General features: G+C 46.7%; 4 protein-coding genes across 5 annotated transcripts in view; 3 read left to right on the top strand and 1 right to left on the bottom strand.

Moving 5' to 3' along the window:
• Nucleotides 1–21,019, top strand: part of C6H1orf35 (chromosome 6 C1orf35 homolog) — a 404,048-nt gene that overhangs the window by 58,979 nt on the left and 324,050 nt on the right. The gene's annotated exons all lie outside the window — the stretch shown is intronic.
• On the top strand, nt 67–5,165 carry ACKR2 (atypical chemokine receptor 2). 2 transcript variants are annotated; one of them, XM_069859112.1, is made up of 3 exons: nt 67–113; nt 732–783; nt 2,331–5,165. In XM_069859112.1, exons 1-3 carry the CDS (start codon nt 81–83, stop codon nt 3,443–3,445), a joined length of 1,200 nt encoding a protein of 399 aa, XP_069715213.1. In that variant the 5' UTR covers nt 67–80; the 3' UTR covers nt 3,446–5,165. The 2 variants fall into 2 exon arrangements, with proteins under 2 accessions (XP_069715213.1, XP_069715214.1); XM_069859113.1 differs by having other exon boundaries at nt 85–113; nt 635–783.
• Nucleotides 6,851–8,640, top strand: CYP8B1 (cytochrome P450 family 8 subfamily B member 1). The gene has a single exon (XM_069859111.1). It carries the CDS (start codon nt 7,033–7,035, stop codon nt 8,563–8,565), a length of 1,533 nt encoding a protein of 510 aa, XP_069715212.1. The 5' UTR covers nt 6,851–7,032; the 3' UTR covers nt 8,566–8,640.
• The window catches only part of OBSCN (obscurin, cytoskeletal calmodulin and titin-interacting RhoGEF), a 202,336-nt gene continuing 194,117 nt past the window's right edge, over nt 12,801–21,019 (bottom strand). The window contains exons 116-122 of the mRNA XM_069859115.1: nt 19,461–19,631; nt 17,991–18,111; nt 17,108–17,347; nt 16,233–16,456; nt 15,693–15,768; nt 14,598–14,747; nt 12,801–14,462 (exon numbers count right to left, since the gene is read on the bottom strand). Coding sequence (XP_069715216.1) covers nt 14,285–14,462; nt 14,598–14,747; nt 15,693–15,768; nt 16,233–16,456; nt 17,108–17,347; nt 17,991–18,111; nt 19,461–19,631 — 1,160 coding nt within the window. The 3' untranslated portion in view covers nt 12,801–14,284. The remainder of the gene's footprint in view (nt 14,463–14,597; nt 14,748–15,692; nt 15,769–16,232; nt 16,457–17,107; nt 17,348–17,990; nt 18,112–19,460; nt 19,632–21,019) is intronic.

Genomic DNA, 21,019 nt, shown 5'->3' with positions numbered 1-21,019 from the left:
GAGGTCACACTGAGCACACATTTCCCCTCCTTGCGAAAGTGAAAGAGGTTTCTAAAAGCCTGATTCAAGCCACTGGCAGGATGGGAGCTGATGGCGGTGGAGAAGCAGCTCCTGTGAGTGTTGTTTTCTGCTTCTTGCTTGTAGACAAAGCTGCACTAGAAACCTGGAGCTGTTCTCTTTTCTTCTTGAAAGTCAGCCAGCTTGTGGACACTGGTGCTCCGGCAGGTTTAGGGTTATTTTCTGAGCTCAACCTACGCTCAATTCTCTTCTGTGAGCTACGGGATGGGGATGTGAATGTTAGTGTTGGTGTGATATAGAGGGGGAAAGATATGGCAGAGGGGGGAAAGATATGGCAGAGGGAGAAAAAGCATTTTTGTAGTCTGGAAGAGAGCCAGAAATGGAAACTTTGGGGATGACTTGTCCTAATGTGGGTGCAGAGGGTTTGTGGGTTTAGGAGTCTTGCTGGTTTTTGCTGTAATCAGATGGATGAGCAGCCTTCGTTTTCTCTTAAAGGCAAACAGTCATAACTGGGTACGGCTAAGGATGAATTTTCTCCAAAATACAAAGTAGAAAAGAAAAAAAAGCTCATTCCCAGAAAAATCTTTTTTTTTTTTCTGGCACTCTCCTGTGGCAGATCTCTCCTCTGCGTGGCTGCTTGTCTGAAGAGCAGACTGCGAGACAGCAAGAAAATGTTTTGATCCAGCCCAAACCACATTTTATTTTCTTTTCAGCTGTCTGGAATCACCTGGAATTTAAGCAGCTTTAGACATGGGCCAACAACAGGTACGTCCACAGCTTCACCCCTTATGGCTGCGCACCCACAGGCATCCTCAGCACCCCATTTCAAGCCTTGGGTTTTTTGCTTAAAAAAGGTGGGGCTGCCTTTTCCCCGGGTGTTTGTGGGGAAGGAGCCATCCCTAGAAGGTGCAGAGCCACCTTGGGGTAGGTCTTCCTCTGGGTGTGTAGCACAACGCATCCAACAGCTTCCTTGTAGGTCTCTGGGGCAGTGGGAGAAGCAGGTGCTTGAAGAGATCAAGACAAAACTGGCCGAAGCAAGGAACTATACAACATTGCCTGTTTTGGGATTGCTGGAAAAAATTAATCCCAGGAGGGGAATGATGAGTAGCTTTGGCCATGGCTAAAAATGCTGTGTTTTAGGGGTGGGGTAGTATTTGTGCTGTTTTTCTCTGTGACAGCCTTGGTTTGCTCTCGGAGTCTGGTGATCAGTCTCGGTTTTCAAAACATGCATTAACCTCCATGGTGGGTCAGGCAGAACCACTGCAGGTGACGAGCTGTTTAGTGACAGCCGTTGCCCAGTTTGAGTGGCTTTTGGCAGATGAAACACTTGTAGTGTTCTTGTATGGGTTTTTATCCGAAAATCAGACTCCAAAACTAGGAAGCTCTTCAAATCAGTCACCATTTCCTGAAATCTGGGTTGCAGCTGTCTAAACACTGACGCCAGTCTCCATCCTGGAGACCAGCTGACTGCACGACCTCTCCCTCCTTGGTCAGCAGGGTTTCAACTCATGCCTTGTCTCATGCAGGGCTGACTGCAGCAACATCCTTCCAAACAAATCTCTATCTCTGCCTCAAACCTTGATTCAGGAGCTGATTCTGATGCCTGCATGTTCTTACCTCAGATGAGGCTTCGAGCAACCTGATCTAGTGGAAGATGTCCATGCTTGTGGCAGGGGGGTTGGAGCTAGATGATCTTTAAGGTCTCTTCCAACCCAAACCATTCTATGATTCTGTGATTCCTTATTTTCCACTTTCTAATATCTTTTACAAGAATCTATGGCTTCGTGTCCTAGAATTGGCATGGAGAGGAGTCAGCGTCCTGCCAAGAGTGGTGAGATGTTCAGCGTTTCACTTCTGGGAGCAGCTCCACCAGCATAAAGGTGCTGGTAGCAGGTTCTGGTTTACCAATAATTGAGATGCCAGATTCTCAGTAGCGACCCGGGTGAATCTAAATCAGCTCACAGCAAAGTGTGATGGTGGATTTCCCGTAATTTAGAGCAGAAACTTCCTCAAAGATTTCAGTGGTGACAGGAGGAAGTGATGAGTTACGTCAGAGGAGACTGTGCTCATTTATTTTAAGTTTAAATGTGTTTGAGTAAGGAAAATGGATTTTTTTTTTTTTAATATGTCCATGTAGACAGCTGTCCCCATGCTGTAAACAAAGGCCAAGGACCTTGGGACACAAAACACTTAGAAGGTAGCAGAATTTTAAATCTATGAACACGAGGAAAACCCTTTGTGGGGCAATGTTTGTCTTTCTTGAGTGGATTGGGAGAACATTTTGATTCCCCTTTCTTGCCTTTCATTCCTAGGGAGCCACTTGTCCAAGGCAACATCAAAGGTGGCAACAGCAACTGCTTCCACTCTGCTGGATGCTGCCAATTCAAGTGACTACCCGTATGAGTATTTGGATGAAGAGGATTACATGCAGTATGCCCTCTGCACAAAAGAAGACGTACTCTCCTTTAGTAGAGTATTCTTGCCATCTTTTTATGCCGTGGTCTTCCTGGTCGGGTTGGCTGGGAACGTCCTCCTGTTCATTGTCCTCATTATGTACATCAAGAAGAAAAAGAAGATGACTGAGGTGTATCTGCTGAACCTGGTGATTTCAGACTTCTTTTTGCTACTAACTCTTCCTTTCTGGGCTCTGTACATTTCTCAGTGGGTAACCTGGGACATATTGTGCTCAGTCTTAAATGCCACGTACACTCTGAATTTTTACAGTGGTGTATTTTTTGTGAGCTGCATGAGTCTGGACATGTATCTGCAGATAGTTCATGCATGCTCTCCTCACAGCTCCACGTCACAAAAGAAGTCCATCATTCTCTTATTAGTGGTATGGGTCCTTTCCATACTTCTCTCCATTCCTGATGGCCTCTTCAGCAGCACAAGGCAAATCCATGACAAAACCATCATGTGCGTCCATGATTATGGCCAGAAACACTTATTTTGGAAAGTTGTCTTCCGGGTCATTCAGAACATCCTGGGTTTCCTTTTCCCCTTCCTCTTCATAGTATTCTGCTATTCCCGAATAGCACGTGTCCTCACCACATCTCAGATGCCTGGGTCAAAGAGAGCGCTCTGCTTTGTCTTTACTCTGGTGGGCGTCTTCTTTGTCGTGTGGTTACCTTACAACATTGCCCTCATCCTTCACTCCCTGCAAGATGTCGGTGTGATCAGGAGCTGTGAAAGCAGCAGGCAATTGGACTATACCATGCAGATCACGGAGAGTTTGTCCTTTGTCCACTGCTGTCTCAACCCCTTGCTCTATGCATTTATAAAAAAAAGATTCAGATTATATTTATGGGAGATCTCTCTGGCCATTTTCAGGAGAAGTGCTTTCTTTGACATTCAGCCCTCAGAGACAAGCCAGTCTCGCAGCAGATACGCAGCTGAGATAGAAATGTTGAGTATCACAAATGCCTGATAAATATTGACATTATTTATGTTACCTCTATGTCCTCTACGCTGCATGTTAGTGGTCCTGGCCTTGTGATCAAGTTGGCGTGAGCCCACAGCGCTGCATAACTAGGCATTTAATTCTAGTACCAGCTTTGATATGAGGATTTCCCATGCTGGGATTGGAAAAGTACGTGGGGATTTGTGTCTGTGGTAACTGGAATTATCATGAAAGGACTGTCCTGGCTCTGTGCTTGTGGAAGAAATTCAGGCCCTGTCTGAAGGGTGTGTGAGGCATTAGTGGATGAAGGAGCAGCTTATCTTGATGTTGTTCCCTTAAAAATGCAAGCTGAAACTTGTGCAGAACTTCTCAACCCTAGATTCCAAAGGGGCTGGTGGAGAAGAAAGATCCCATTATCCCTCTGGCTCGTGGTGTGGGCTGGGGAATGGATTTACCATGTTCACCCATCATGCCAGACATGGGTGGCCAGCAGCCCCTCACTGTGGCTGGTTTTGCTTCTTCTGGCTTTTGCCATCTGCCAGGTAGATAGGTTCAACCAGGCTCATCCTTTTGTCGACCAGGAGAAACAACAAGAGGAATTGGGTAATTTTAAACTGGATTGTCTGACCGGTGGTGGGTTTCTTCATTACAATAAGCTGTGCCACACTCAGGTCTGCTGAGCAGGAAACTCTGTCTTTCCAAGAGATAGATCCCCAATCAGAATTCAATTCAATCATCAACAGATTTGAGACCAGTTTGATCTGCAACAATCTTCAAATCAGTAACAACCAATGAAAAACATAAAAAAAATAGGCTCAGCAGAACAGCGGTGGAGGTATTTGCTTTCCTGAAGATTGGTTTTGACAAGATAAAAAAGATCCATGGATGCTGTATTTAACACAAATATTGGCTTTGGAACATCAGGGAGTGAGAGTGTGGCCTTGGAAAGAAGAGCATAAATAGCTGTTAGCCAATCCTTATTATCCAGTGTAGCTTTAAGGTTCAAGGTTGTTACCTTGCTGAACTTTATTTAAAGGTACTATTCACCCCAAATACTCTCAAACCTTGGCTGGGTCTTTTCCAGCCTGGAAATCAATTCAGCAAGGGAGTTGCCTAGAACTGTAATTTAAGAGAGAACACTCATCACCTGAGTTTTACTGCTAGGCAAGGTAGGACTGAGAGGGGTTTTGAGTTGATCTAGAAAGGTGAGTTTGTTTTCACTGCCATTATTCTTCCTGTCAGGATTGCTACAGTGCTCTTCCAAAACACTAAGGCTTGGAGCTTTCCTTAAAAACACATAAATGCCAGAATAAATATTTATCTGATGATACGATGTGGCCTTCACTCCATGGGTCAGGTCACTAGGAGGGAATGTGGAAGGAGAAAGCAGATGGGAAGCAAGAACTAAGATGAAGATTGTGATCCCATACAGAAGAGGGCTCTTGGGACTGTGCAAAACTTATGCTGGGATGCTCAGGGGAAGAGCAAAGCTGGGGGATATACTGGAGGGTGGGGATCAGGGTGGATTGAAGAGGGATGAGGATGGGAAAATAAGGAGTGTGGTGTAAAAACAGCTGGTTGCGTGTAGGGAATGTGCCCTGTGCCTGGTCCCAGCAGCCTGTCTTATATCCTTATTAAGTCCTTCTTCTTAAATCTCTTTCCTGTGTGAGAGTGTTGCGGGGTCACAGAATCACAGAATCACAGAATCACAGAATAACCAGGTTGGAAGAGACCCACCGGATCATAGAGTCCAACCGTTCCCATCAAACACTAAACCATGTCCCTCAGCACCTCATCCACCCGTGCCTTAAACCCCTCCAGGGAAGGTGACTCAACCACCTCCCTGGGCAGCCTCTGCCAGTGCCCAATGACCCTTTCTGTAAAGAATTTTTTCCTAACGTCTAGCCTAAACCTCCCCTGGTGGAGCTTGAGGCCATTCCCTCTTGTCCTGTCCCCTGTCACTTGGAAGAAGAGGCCAGCACCCTCCTCTCTACAACCTCCTTTCAGGTAGTTGGAGAGAGCAATGAGGTCACCCCTCAGCCTCCTGTTCTCCAGGCTAAACACCCCCAGCTCTCTCAGCCGCTCCTCATAAGGCCTGTTCTCCAGCCCCTTCACCAGCTTTGTTGCTCTTCTCTGGACTCGCTCCAGAGCCTCAACATCCTTCTTGTGGTGAGGGGCCCAGAACTGAACACAGGATTCGAGGAGCGGTCTCACCAGTGCCGAGTACAGAGGGAGGATAACCTCCCTGGACCTGCTGGTCACGCTGTTTCTGATCCAAGCCAAGATGCCATTGGCCTTCTTGGCCACCTGGGCCACTGCTGGCTCATGTTCAGTCACTGTCAACCAACACCCCCAGGTCCCTCTCCTCCAGGCAGCTTTCTAGACAGACTTCTCCTAGTCTGTAGCTGCACAGGGTTGTTGTGCCCCAAGTGCAGGACCCGGCATTTGGCCTTGTTAAACCTCATGCCATTGGACTCAGCCCAGCGGTCCAGCCTGTTCAGATCCCTTTGCAGAGCCTCCCGACCCTCCAGCAGATTGACACTTCCACCCAGCTTAGTGTCGTCCGCAAACTTGCTAAGGGTGCACTTGATGCCTTCATCCAGGTCATTGATAAAGACATTGAACAGGGCTGGACCCAGCACTGAGCCCTGGGGAACCCCACTTGTCACTGGCCTCCGCATCAGTGGCTGGGGTAGAGGCTGTGTAGATCAGGGTGGCAGGATCCAGAAGCACAGGGTACCTGGCATTGTCCCGGAACCCCATCTGAGGGGCGAGCAGGGCAGGTTGAGAAGCAGAAGGGAAAATGGGTAAAGCTGCCAGGTACAGTAGTAGGAGCAGGGGGGCCGAGCATCGGGTGTGCTTGCATCAGCACAGCAGAAAGTGCCTTTGTCCATCTGGGCACTGGTGCTTTCCAGCCAGAAGGTGGGTTTGGTCATTTACAGATTTGAGACTCACCTGGTGCAAGGCAAATACAACTGATTCAAGCCCTCACCACTCACGGGAGAAGCAAACTTGCTTTGATCTACCCGTGCATGTGTTAACAGTGCTCGCACTATTCAGTGGCAAAGTACTTGTGGGGCACTGTGCATTCAAGAACATCAAAGTATTGAAGAACTTTCCTTTTCTTGACTTTTGAAACCAAATTAGCTCAGCTGTCACCACTTTGCCTCCATCCTGAGCTCATTTCCAGGAGCATTTCCAACTTCTACTCTTCCTTTCTTTTTTTTTCCAGTTTACAGTTTGTGCCCATAATCTGCTCTTTGAGGCAAAAATCACTGAGTGAAATTCTCTGAACCCTCTTTTGCAGCAACTGGGAACCCTCTTCTTCAGAAAAGGGAATTTGGTTAAGCTGCTGCAGAGCACACCCCAAAACCCTTCCACTTTACGCAGCAAGCCTTAACTTGGCTATTATGTCCCTTCCACTTTAAAAATCTCTCCTCATCGAGGGAGAAGCACACATTGGAGTGCTCTGCAGGGAAAGGTAAACACTTGCTGCCAATGGGGACAGAGGTTGTCAGCTGTGCGTCTGCAGATCAGCCACTGGATGGGAATAAAAAGCACGTTTCTGCCCCAACCTAGGTTTAGTACAAGCTCCTGGAGGGTGCAGAGCTCTCATGGCGCTCTGGGTGATTCTCCTCTGTACCTTGATAGCATCACTGCTCGGTGGGCTCTACATCCTGGGTGCGTTTCGGAGACGGAGACCTGATGAGCCCCCTCTGGACAAAGGTATCATTCCCTGGCTGGGTTACGCACTGGATTTCAGAAAGGACAGTTCGGAGTTTCTAAAAAGGATGCAGAGGAAACATGGGGATATTTTCACGGTGCTGATTGGAGGCTATTACTTCACCTTTGTGATGGACCCTTTCTGTTTTGGAGCCATCGTGAAGGAATCACGATCTAAACTAGACTTTACTACTTTTGCATCTGAACTGGTCCTACAGGTTTTTGGCTACAAGCCCATCGAAGCCAGCTTTAGCATAATTCATGCATCGAGCATGAAGCATTTGATGGGAGATGGGCTCACTGTCATGACACAAGCCACCATGGAGAACTTTCAGAAGCTGATGCTTTTCAGTCTGAGCTCAGGAGAGGAGAAACGAGTATGGCAAGAAGATAGCCTCTTCCACTACTGCTACAACATTGTCTTCAGAGCTGGGTACCTGGCTTTGTTTGGCACGGAGCCACACCGAGGAGCAGGTAACAAGGAAAAAGCTAATGAGCAGGATCGCATCCACTCCAACCAGCTGTTCTATGAATTTCGGAAGTACGACCGCCTCTTCCCTCGCCTGGCCTATGCTGTGTTGCCTCCTAAGGACAAAATAGAAGCTGAACGGCTGAAGAGGCTGTTCTGGAGCATGCTGTCTGTGAAGAAGAGTTGGCAGAAGGACAATATCAGTGGGTGGATAAGTGAGCAAGACCAGCGTCTGGCAGAACATGGTGTCCCTGAGTACATGCGGGATCGTTTCATGTTTATGCTCCTCTGGGCATCCCAAGGCAATACAGGCCCAACTGCCTTCTGGCTCTTCTTGTATCTAATGAAACACCCAGAAGCTATGAAGGCTGTGAAGGATGAAGTAGATAAAGTCTTAAGGGAGAATGGCCAGGAAACGAAGCCAGGGAGCCCACCAATTAACATCACTAGGGACATGTTAAACCAGACTCCTCTTCTGGATAGTGCTCTGGAGGAAACTCTGAGGCTGGTTGCAGCCCCAATACTCATCAGAGCTGTCCTCCAAGACACCAGCCTTAAGACAAGCAGTGGGACAGAGTACTCTCTCCGCAAAGGAGACAGAGTGGCTCTGTTCCCATACGTCTCTGTGCAGATGAACCCAGAAATTCACTCCGAGCCTCACGAATTTAAGTATGACCGCTTTGTAAACCCAGACGGCACCAAAAAAGATTTCTACAAGAATGGGAAGAGGCTGAAATACTTCAACATGCCTTGGGGGGCAGGAGTATCTATCTGTCCCGGGCGGTTCTTTGCTGCTGCTGAAATTAAACTGTTTGTGTTCATGATGCTGAGTCACTATGATCTGGAGCTGGTCAATGAAGAAGAGGAGATTCCAGGAATAGACATCAGCCGCTGGGGATTTGGGACAATGCAGCCTGTTCGTGATGTTCGGTTCAGATACCGGCTACGCTTTTAATTTGGGAAGTCCTTGTTGCATTGTTTGTTCTGTTGTTATCTGTGAAATAAATTGTGTGATGCCATGGTTATCAGATCCATGTGGTGCCAAGACTGATAGGATCTTGTTTGCTTAACGGTTATCACGCCTTTTCTCTTTACCTCCTTCATGTGTATCACTGCTGTGTCTCCAGTAAGTCTGGTGTTGGGTTATACTAATGGATACACTTGACCCCAGCCGTACTTTGGTTTAGGTTGACTAAGAAGCAACAGGTCTTATGCCCTGTGGTGAACCTGTGAACTGGAAAGCTCCTGTCTCATGTACAAGAGATTGAAAGTGTCTTGGAAAAATGTTTCAAAGGATGGTTTTGAAATGCAAAGATAAAATACAGAACAAGATACCAGAGCTAAAACGAAGACACCTGTCTTATCCGTACTGTCTACTAGCAGGCGACTACTTCTCTCCATAAATATTACCATCAGGATGAGCCCAGTATAAGCTCTCCCTCAACTGCAGCTGGTCTGCACACCAGGCGACTCTCCCCTTGAGCAGAGATGCCTCTCAAGGTTTGAGATTCCTTATGTGAGACTAAGAGATCCTAGCCCAAAGCAGAGAGGCCCCTTACTCACAACCAGTCCTTGGTAAGTGACTGATAACCTGCTGAGTTGATACTAATGAAACATTACTAATCCAGGCAGCTAATCAGTATTAATTACTATCAACTTTGTATAGATAATTCCATTGGACGTAAACCATTGTCCATATCTGGCACTAAAATTGAACCTAGCTGCACCTGGGCTCCATAAGGAGTTTAGAAAGCAAGAAGGTCCACTCTAAACTTTGGGCTCAACAAGAGCGTTTTCTTTACTCTTTGCATCTTCAATCTCTGTGTGAATCGTTCTTACTCAGTTTGCATTTATGTTTCTTCCTTGCAGTAATTAATAAGGTGAACCTTGCAGTAGTTAATTAAGTAATTAATCAAACTTATTGAACCTTGGTAGCCCCCTGTTAAACATTGTTAAATTCCACTCAGTTCATTGAACTCTGTCAAATTATTATTTTACCTCAATAAAACACGTTGTTGTTTCTCTCTTTTCCACTCTTCCTTAACAATTATGTGACAAAAGATCGTTTTCACATCCACAAAGGCGCTCGGAGAGATAAACAGTGCCTTGCCAGGCTGCTCCTAGCCCCATTATGGGGGCCATCAGCCCACCAAAAGCCCATGTGCACAAACTCGGAGGAACACAGGGGCATATTGGCAGGTGGGAACCCAAATTCAGGACTTCCAAGGAACGAGTGTTTTGTTCAGGTCCCTCCCAGGATTGTCCCAGTGGAGCCATCAGCCCCACAGTTGCAGGATGAGACCCATTGTGATGTGGCATTGGGAGCAGCTCTTCAAATCACCGTCTTGGCTAAAGAGCATTTGCTGTCAATGAAGGGTGTGATGTGTTATTGCATGTATGGGAAGAGCATTTTGGGACTGCACAGGACTTATGGTGGGATGCTTAGGGGAGGAACCAAAGGTGAGAAAAACAAAGAAGTAAGGTGATTTGGGGAGGAAAATAGGTGAGTGAGGGGATGAAATGGACGGGTTGTGTGTAAATAGCTGCTTGGTACATGCATTTGTCTGCACCAGACCAGCATAGTCTGTCCTAGTATCTTATTACATTCCTTTCCTTAGATTCCAGACCATGAGTCGGAGAGCCTGTGTATCATAGAATCATAGAATAGTTAGGGTTGGATAAAGATCATCTAGTTCCAAGCCCTCTGCCACAGGCAGGGACATCTCACTAGCTCAGGCTGCCCAAGGCCCCATCCAACCTGGTCTTGAACACCTCCAGGGATGGGGCAGCCACAACTTCCCTGGGCAACCTGTTCCACTGCCTCACCACTCTCATGGTGAGAGCTTCTTCCTTACATCAAGCGTAAATCTGCTCCTCTCCAGTTTATACCCATGTATCTGTGGTGCTGGCAGCTGGCATGAGTGTGTGAGAGGGTGTGCAAGCAAAGATCAGGCCAGGTGAACTGGCAAATAAGTGAAAAGGTCTGGAAGCCTAGGGATGAGTCCACCTGCACCCCAGCACCGGGGCTGCGTGGTTTTGTTATCAGCCTCTTAGCAACAAATCTGGTTTGAAGCATCATTGTCAGGATGGCATCTGCTTGTAGTGAACCCCTGAGAGGTCAAAGAACAACACATGTCCTCTCCAGAAACATAATTTTGTTGAGATTTTCAAATTGTCTTGTCTATGGTCCCGTTTTGCACCTGATGAGAGGCCCAAAGGGAGCAGAGCTGGGATGTACTGAGCAAGAATGTACCAACAGCTCCTTTCCACGTCATGTTTTAGAAAGGGACAGATCTTACCAATCTCATTTATCACATCAGTGGGAGGAGAGGACAGCTACAATCATCACTAATAACCCACAGTACCATTTTTATTTGTCTGTGTGAGCTGGGAATGCGTGTGGTAACCTCCCTCTGTGGGAGATTATACAAGGGCAGGTTGGATGGGGCTTTGAGCAATCTGACTGAGTGGAAGGTGCCCCTGGCAGGAGGGTTGGAATTGGATGGGCTTTAAGGTCCCTTCCAACCCAGACCAAACCATTCTATGATTCTGTGATTCTGTGATTCAAGCCCTGTATCTTGTATACAGTTTCTGGGGATGAAAAAAGCTCTGTGTGTGTGTCTGGATTCATCCCACTGACTGCAACACAGCCAAGGTAAGTACAGCTGAGCCAGGATCCCCTGCAAGACCCAACCAGCTCCTTGCTTTAACTGAAATCATTGCACAAGCCCAGAAAATTTGGATTCTGCCTGCTGGTTGGGAATAAATGTGCCCTCCTGTGATGGGACGGCTGTCAGGGTGCTGTGCCTGAGCCTTGGTGGGATTTGAGCTCCTAACATCTTGATGATCCTCCACCCTCTCCTCGAGCCCCATGGGCCAATGGTGTTTCCAAAATATGCTTATTGCAAAGTGATGCCCACCCCCAGCCTCAAAATTTAGACTCCATCCTCTGCAAAGGCCCGAGGAGGCTATAAGGAGTGGAATGGGGGATGAGAAGGGACTAGAAACCCAAAGTGGGGCATGAGAAAACAATCTCAGTCCCCTATGGGGTAGAGCCACTGCCACCTTACAAGCTCCCAAACATCTCTGTTTTATCCACTGGATCCAAGGCAGGATAAAACTTTGCTCTACAAGCTCTGCTTGATTTTTTTTCCCCTCTTCAATAATTATGGTTCTGACAACACATCAGTACTTGCAGAAGTCAGACCACAGCCTCACCTGTGCAGAGGACAGTGGATTGATTTTAACGCTGACGCTAACCTTGGACTTTGGAGATTATGTATGACCAAGGAATGAAACACAAACATTTTCACATGTGTCCAGACATCAAGGCCAGGTTCTGCTATGTTCTGCAAAGGACAGGGTTATGTTGTAACTGCACGTTGAGGGCAAACTATCCCATATTGCCAGACTGGGCATTAGCCCAGACCTTATGGGGGTAGAAATTCAGGCAGAAACTGTCAAGCAGCTGTGGCAGAGCCAAGGAAAACAAAACCTACCTGTAAATACACAAGGCTTGACTGTGATAGTTAATATCCCTGTTAACAAATCCAGTACCTTTTCATTACTTCCATATTGCCTCTTCAGCACTTACCTCTTTTTATGTCACCCATGTGCTCTTTTCTTTGCTCTGCTACAAAGAATGAAGCAGGACCTCTTCTGACATCCTGGCCAATGGTTTGATATTTGCAATCTCCAAACCTTGCCTAGGAATTCCTTGGGATAGCTGGGTGGGTCAGAGCCATAGTGACATTAGACTAGACATAAGGAGGAAATTCTTCACTATGATAGTGGTGAGGCCCTGGCACAGGTTGCCCACAGAAGTTGTGGCTGCCCCATCCCTGGAGGTGTTCAAGGCCAAGTTGGATGGGGCCTTGAGCAGCCTGATCTAGTGGGATGTGTCCCTGCCCATGGCAGGGGGATTTGGAATTAGATGATCTTTAAGGTCCCTTCCGACTCAAACGATTCTGTGACTCTATGACATCCTGGCCAAGTGATATTCTCACTCCAAGGCTCTAGCAAGAGGATTTTTTGCTTGGATGGTTTGTATGAATGTTGTTCATTGCTAATGGACTGTGTATTTGTGGTTATCACTTGTAAGGACTCCAGGTCAGGGTTGAAGGGTGTGGGACAGGTGCTGCACGATCATAGACTGGGCTTGGGAAAGGGGTATAAAAGTAATGACAATGATTCAGCAGAAAAATCTGGCTTTACTTCCTCATCAGAATGGTTTATTTGTCCAAACAGTATTGGATCTATAAAAGACTTCAGACATGCTCAAATGCGTGCAGTTGTGAGAAGCAAAAAAACCCACTTCATTTGAGTCATATACAGAAGAACGTGAAAGCTCCAACTGAGTTAATCTGCAATGAAGTTTTATGCTTAGATGGGTTGTCCCGTGGCACTGAGCTTTTCATCCCAACGTGTACCAGCAAGAGTGAGGCTTGTGCCAACAGAAATCTTACTGGATGTGCAGTGGCATACAGAGGGTCAGCTTGGGCCCCCGGAGAAAGCAAACTTCTCAAAGCTAAGCAAGCTGTGGCCTCTTGCAGGAGCAGGACAAGGAAGACATACAATTAACCAGTTACCAGCCCCATTGCTGCTGTCCTCCCTGTGCACACCTTGTGCTACAGAGTCAAGTTTCAAGGATGCTTTCATGGAGACTGGCTTTTCTGTTTCTTATGACTTGAGCAGGAAGGAGTTTCCTCACAGAGTGTGAAAAGCCCTGGTTAAAATCTCCTCGGTGGAACCACTGTCCCACAAGTAACACATACCTCCTCCTTTTGCAGCCTCTAGTTGCTCCAGAGCTAGAAGAGCTCTCCCCTGTCCCTGTGTTTAATCTCAGGTCAGGCCCTGTGGGAATGGTGGAGAACTTGGCCAGGTAAATGACATGGTTTTTGTGGCTGCTGATGGATGCTAGCACAGTCCCACCACTCCAGCTCTGTGTCTGGCACTTGGCAGAGACTTGGGATCGCGCTGAGAGGGAGCTCAGGAGATCTCTAGACCAAGCTTCTGCTCAAAGCAAAGTCAGCAGTCTGCTCAGGCCCTGTTGCTCATGCCTTTATCTAGTTGATCCAAAGCCTGAAGATACATTGCTGTCTAACATCAGACAAAACCCATGCTCAGTCTTCTCTATTTTCCCATCATATCTGGTCGTTGAATTCTTTTGGACTGGAGCTGTGTGGGAAACCCACCAGTCACTCAGACATTGCTGTGGTGGTCACTGTGGGATGAACAATGCGGTAACATCCAAAAACATGTCTAGTTATCATGCCCTGGAGCCAGGGGCAGAAATCACTGCTAACATTTGTGCACATGGAGCCTTTCTGACCTAAAGGAAAGATTTGCAAAGCTGCTTGGGGCAGGTAGCTAGTCCCATTCAGAAATGGCTGTGGAAATCACTCCTGGTTCTTCCAGGAAGCGTACAGCCACGTGACACACAAACTGTCAAGTTACCGTTACTCAGCTGAGCCATGTGAGATCTATATTTTTGCTCTTACCTTGTGGTAATACATGTAAAATGGATTAATTTGCTCGGTTATGCTAAGAAGCATCCATGGAGAGCAATTACCCCAACTCAGCTGATGCACAGCAACTTGGCAGGACTCTTTGGTACCAAACACTAAGTGCAGACAGGGAGAGGGAGACAATTCACGTCTGTTGAGATACCCACATCACTGTGCAATCATGAGGCCATACTTGGAGCACAAGAGGCCTCTTTTCTTTTCCCGTTCAGTGAGGAAATTCCTCAGTTTAGTGGTAGGGAAGGTAACCAGTGCCTGCTGCCTGTTGTCCAAACCTGTCTCCTGCAGCCATGAGCTCTGAAGGCACTCGGAAGCTGATGGCCTTCCCCTAGGACATACAAAAGTGAGAAGGTCAGCTGGGGATCCATGCTAGGTGAGGAGGCCCCTTGAAAATGGGGAGAAAGAAGGGACAGCAGCCAGATCAGCACCAGCTGTCCAGCTGGGAGAGCGGACACCAACTTACCAGGGATTTGCACACAGCGTGCTCTGGAGAAATGATACCGCTCCCCCGGAGAGACCCGCGTAGCACCGCGTGAGCTTCACTTTACCCTTCCTGGTTGTTCTCAGAAACTCACAGGCTACGTCAGAGCTGACAGGGTAGTTGGCACTCAACCTGCCCCAAAAGAATAGAATTGATTGGCATGGAAGGTGTTGCTCAAGATGCTCCTTCTCCCGGGAATTCCCACCCAGCAGTGAGAGGAGAGTCATGATGATATGCAGGAAGGACATGGGTCTGTTAGAGCAAGTCCAGAGGGGGGCCACGAAGATAACCAGAGGGCTGGAGCATCTCTGCTATGAAGACAGGCTGAGAGAGTTGGGGTTGTTCAGCCTGGAGAAGAGAAGGCTCCAGGGAGACCTTACAGCAGCCTTCCAGTACTTTAAAGAGGCTGCAGGAAAGCTGGGGAGGGGCTCTTGATCAGGGAGTGCAGGGATAGGACAATGGGTAACAGTTTTAAGCTGAGAGAGGGGTGATATAGGTGAGATATTAGGAAGAAATGTTTTTCTGTGAGTGTAGTGAGACAGTGGCCCAGGTTGCCCAGAGAAGCTGTGGATGCCCCATCCCTGAAGGTGTTCAAGGCCAGGCTGGATGAGGCTTTGAGCAACATAACCTAGCAGAAAGTGTCCCTGCCCATGTCAGAGGAGGTGGAACTAGATGATTTTTAAGGTCCCTTCCAACCCAAACTATTCTATGGTTCTATGATTCCAAAGAACACTACTCTCCAGTGGGTTTCATGACTGCAGCTGCTTTTGCACTTGGTGTCATTTGAATTTTCTTGTTAAAGCTGGGGCTTTTCAGATGAGGCTGAGTAAGAAACATCAGCAGCTGTTGTGTTGTAAAACAGCCTCCTTACTCTACTTGGAGACTTCACTGGGACTGGATATCCTTGCATTATGCAGCCAGCTCCACACCCTCCATCAAAGAGTCTTCTGCAGCATTGCCAAAGAAAGGGGGCACAATAGAGGTTAACTCTTGAGTCAGTGCATCTCCCATGGTTCATGACCATGGAACGATATTTCTGAAGCTGCTCACAGAGCCTGGAAGGCCAGACTGACTTACATGATGAAGGCTGTGATTCCAATGGACCAGATATCAGTTTGTGGGAGGGCTCCTTGCTCTGTCAGCAGTTCTGGAGCTGGAAAAGCAATCCAATGTGAGCCAAGATCCCCTCCAATGCAGAGACCAGCACAAAAACAGTGGGTACTTTTATGCTTTGCTACCTTCGAAGAGTGAAGAAGAAAAAGTTTCTAGTACAGGGAGCTGATTGAGGTAAGACACCCTCGTGGATGATGGCTGCAATGAAACCTTGAGGACATCAGGCCAAATTGCAGTAATACTATATCCCTGAGCTCCGGACACATGGATTCCAGCCAGTGCGGTGTTGGCCATGACCTCTGGCTCTGTCCTCTGTGGTCTGCAAGAGGGATGGTTGTCACCACTAACAGCTCCTGGAAACTCACACTGTTACTGGAGGGCAGCACCTGGGAGACTTTGCTTGCTGGAGCCAACTGCAGCCTTGACCAATGGCTCTATCTCTCTTTCTGTTTACCACAGATTGCATGTAAGGCCAATGTTGCTGTGACTGAACTCTGTACTCACCCATGGTTTCAACATAGTCTGTGCACTTGTCCATGGTAATAACTTTGTCTTGTGTGTAGAACTGTGCATTGCCAAAATCCAGGAGTTTCAGTAGGTTGGGCTCAGTGATGATCATATTTTCAGACCTGACATCCAAGTGCAGGATGCTGTGTGCGTGGAGATACTCAATGGCACTGAGGATCTGCCACAGGTAATCTCGGACCTCCACCTCTGAGTACGATGTCCTGGTAGAAGAAAGGGGATAGAAACCAGAGCTGTCCTATCTGCATGCACAACGGCACCATTCTGCACCCACTGTTGTCCTCCCCTGCATATCTAATCCTATGAGGCCCTTGAAAGACGGACTTTCATGGAGAAACAACTCTACTCATTTAGCAAATCTATTGTATATGGAGAAGCTGGTCCAGACTGAGTCAGGTTTGCACATGCAAGAGGTTCAGAAGGTTGTAGAGCTGCAAGTCAGAGAAAGACGTGGCTGTGCAAAAATCAAAGTGCAGATTTGACAGCTACCATTCCTCCTCCTTTAATCAGAGGATTTCTGCTGATGCATTTTCTACCCTTTTAAGAAAGAATGTGGTGGAGAAATGAGGTTTCCTGAACCACAATAATCTCCTTGTTATGGGAGAGGGAGTTTCAGATCACCTGTTGTAAACTGCCTTCAACTGGGAAGCCTTGAATTGTCCCCTACCCCAACCTTATAGGGAACTCAAGTAATTTTTTTATGTTACAAGAAGTGGCAGAACAAATGTATCACAAATCCCATATGCAATTACAGCACACTGGAAGAGGTGGAGAAAGACTATCCAGTTTGTCGGGTAAAAGCAATGGGTATTTTTGTCCCTTACTGGAAAACCCTCCCCTCCACCTGTAATTACCGTAACGCCAAGAAGTGGAGTAGCTCTGGTCCCACACACATCTCCTGGATCAACACTAAGTGCCGTGGGCTGACATAGGCTCCCTTCAGCTGAGCTATGTTTGTGTGATGAAGCTTCCTCAGGACTTGGTACTCGAGGAGCACAGTCTGCTTGTCCTCTTGCCAGTAAGGGATAATTTTAGCAGCTAAAGTCTTGCCGCTTACTTTTTCCCTGCACTGTCGGACGATGCTGAAACGCCCCCTGGTACAAAGGAACACAAAGGCAAGTTAAGCTTCTCTGCTACTCCTGAAAGAGTCGGGAGCTCCTGTTCTTTAAAACCATCAGGATCCCATGCTGTGTTTTTCATCCATGCCCAGTTTTGAGTTATTGCATCTATTATCATAGTTTGCACATCCTCCTGTGTCTCTAGGTTGTACAGTCATTAAAGGAGTGAGAGCTCAGCTCCTTTGGAGAGAGAAGGTGGCTCATTGTGTCTGGAGCGAGAGAACTACCCCCTTCTGTTGAAAAGACAAGTTGGTGCCTATCTCCTAGGCAGAAAAAGTTGAATCCCAACCCCATGTCAGAAACTGGTAGCTGCAAAGGTTGATGAGGCAAGAAGAGCTTTTGTTAGCCCTGGGCTCATTTCATAATGTACTAAGGGGCTGTCCTGGTGCCCAGCGCAGCCTCCTTTGCTCTCACAGAAGACTCACAGCTGAATCCTACCAAACTTTGATGAAGATATCTCAGTCAATGATCTCAGGTTTATACGTATTGCTGTGGAGGTGTTTTCAACAGAGCACCATGACACTAGATGAGCAGCACATTTATAAAAGTGACTTTTCTAAACTCCAGCCATATGTGGCATTTCCCTCTGTCTGGTTGAAGGCTCAGTTGAATTCATTACCTTTTGATCTCTGTTTGGAAGGCGTAGGTCTGGTAGGTTGGGAAAGGCTCCGATGGTGTGATTATTTCACTCTCTTCTTCAGCAGCAGGCGATGGGAAGTTCTGCATTGCAGCACGAAGTTCTGCAGAGAAAAAGTGACAGGGATTACACAGGAAAACACCTCTATGTGGAAACTAGAGCCTCTCTGAGCCACCCTCCACTAGCTATGAGCAACAACAAAGGTGAAAACGGGGCTTCTTCCAGGCGAGATTGTGGGTTGTCTTCCCTCTGTGGCACACAATATTATTTGAATGCAACAGATTCTAGACTGTCCACCTAGTAATTCCCTGGTGTGACCACTCCAGACTATGTGAGATGCATTGTGTATTGTGTATTATATCAAACATCTCAGTCACTGGTGTTCATCTCGCATAACGAGTCATCAGGGCACCCTAAGACAATGACAAAGAATTAGAAAGTTGTTTATTTGGTTATTTCAGGGCAGTGGCTGAAACTTGTTGCTCTGGTTCTGGTGTGTGGTGGGGTCCGAGTGCTCCCTGAAATATTAAAGCATCCCTGGGCACGTTAAAGCAGCTCTGGACACATAAAGCAGCTCTGGACACATTAAAGCATCTGCTTGGAAATGCTGGGCACATTAAAATATTAATGAATCATGGGTCAAGGGAAAGCAGAGGATTTAGGGTGAGTTAAAAATATTTCCTGTGAACTGATTTTTACAGAAAACTCCTCTCCACTGGGAGGAAATTCCAGTTAGACTATCCTTTCACCTCTTGGCAGAAAGGATACTTCCTTTGTCACGTGGATGTGTTTGCTGTAGGGCTTTGGGTTTCTTAATTTTAAAAACATGTGAAGAACACCAAGTATTCAAACAGCTGAAAAATACAGTAAATCGAGCTTCTTTCTTTCTCCTTCTTTCTTCAAAGACAAAATACAGTTGAAAAATACACCACAGTAGGGCGATAATTCCCAGTAACAAACACCAGAATGCATATGTTAGCTACTAAATTGAAGACTGAGTCCATAACAAAGAACCGGTCCAGGGCTTTCACCAGTGGCAGATCTGTACCAATAGATCAACGCCTCCAATAACACATTCATTGTCCCAGACCTGTTTTCTCATGATTTCACACAAAAAATCAAGTGTGCCTTCAGTAGATAATCTACAGTTTCGAGATTATTAGTATTCTATTTATATAAATATTCACATATTATTTATTGTTTATATTTACATGCTGTTATTAATTTCTTATTTACTTCTGTTATGTTCACATATATTCACCTCACTCTGCCCAGCATTAGAAAATAATACTTTTAAATAAGAAAGTCAAAGAGGAGGAAGCGCTAAACCACCCTGAACCAAGTGGTTTTGCTGTTGATTCATTTGTTCTTAATTTCTGGACCTGCATTCAAGGGATTGTAATTGTTTTGATGCAGGAAAACCACAATGCTTTTTTTGGCACTCGATCTTACCCATTTGGTCCTTCCCGATGATTTTCACTTTGGCAGATGGGTCGCTATAAGGCCCCATTCCTGCTTTACTGGTGCAGGCTGTCCTGAAGTAGTAGATAAACCCCTTGGAGAGATTCTTGGCATGGTAGCAGCAGTCAGCAATGTCAGAAGCGAGAGTTGTCCACTCCCCATCTTTACCAAGGAAAGACAGAAAAGAGAACGTAGAATCATAGATGTATAGAATCACAGAATTATTAAAGTTGGAAAAGTTTTTTTTTCTGATTATCTTAATCTTCCTGTGTCCAGGAAAGCAGGACTTTGCATGTCCCTGCCAAATACACAGAGTACAACTAAAGATGCTCTTTCCTGTTTTTCTTCCTATTAGGAAAATCTTGCATTTGTATTCTCTCTGAAGTCTTGCCTACACTTCTCTCGAAAGGAATAACAATAAAGAAAACTGTGCTGGATCAGTTAATCACCTCCAGAGTGAAAAGGCAGAAAGCTTCTGCCCACGCTCGTGTTAATCCAGAAAGGAGCGTGTGTATGGTTGTGGAGTTAAAAGAAGGAACATGGAGCAGTTGAATCCAAAGGGCTGTGTGACTGCACTAGAAATTACTGTCAGGCATGGCATAACAGCAAAACCAGTCCCCGGAGAGATGGAACAGGCTTGGGGATTTGATTCAAATGCATGGGATTAAACAAGAAAGCATCTGCTTCAACTCTGGACGAAGCCTTGGAAAAGAACATCAAGGGGGTGATGTAGTTTTGCCAAACTTTTTGTCATCTTGTCCTGGCTGTTTGCCCTAAGCCTCCTGCATAATAAATGGAGAAAAGAAAGCGTGGCTGTTTAGTGTAGGATGTTAGTGTAGGATGTTAGTGTAGGCCTTTTTGATAGACCATCTTTCTGCGTAGACTGTTCAGAAAGCCTGTGTACAGGATGATATTGTCTGCTGCTTGTTGTTTCTGGGCATTTTTGGTGTATAAACTCATCAGAACTGTAATTTGAGAGGATTACTCAGGACTTTGTGTCTGGCACCAGCCACACATCTTCTGTAGCTGTTCACTTCCGTCATCTTCCAGCGGTCCTGGATTACTGGGGAGGTACCACTGGACTGGAGGCTGGCTGATGTTGTGCCCATCTATAAGAAGGGGCACAAGGCGGATCTGGGGAGCTACAGGCCTGTCAGTCTGACCTCAGTGCCAGGGAAAGTCATGGAGCAGGTGATCTTGAGTGCTATCATGAAGCACATGCAAGAGAAGCGGGTGATCAGGCCCAGTCAACATGGGTTCACAAAAGGCAGGTCTTGCCAGACTAACCTGATCGCCTTCTATGACAAAGTGACTCGGCTGCTGGATGAGGGAAAGGCTGTGGATGGATCTTCCTGGACTTCAGCAAAGCCTTTGACACAGTTTCTCACAGCGTTCTGCTTGAGAAACTCACCTCTGGCCTGGACAGGCGCACACTCTCCTGGGTGGAAAACTGGTTGGATGGATGGCCCAGAGAGTGGTGGGAAATGGTGTGAAATCCAGCTGGAGGCCAGTGACAAGTGGGGTTCCCCAGGGCTCAGTGCTGGGTCCAG

Source organism: Phaenicophaeus curvirostris, chromosome 6, assembly GCF_032191515.1.
Source record: "Phaenicophaeus curvirostris isolate KB17595 chromosome 6, BPBGC_Pcur_1.0, whole genome shotgun sequence".
NCBI lineage: Eukaryota > Metazoa > Chordata > Aves > Cuculiformes > Cuculidae > Phaenicophaeus > Phaenicophaeus curvirostris.
Note: the sequence above shows the minus strand (reverse complement) of the source record. Positions and strands in the feature narration are given on the sequence as shown.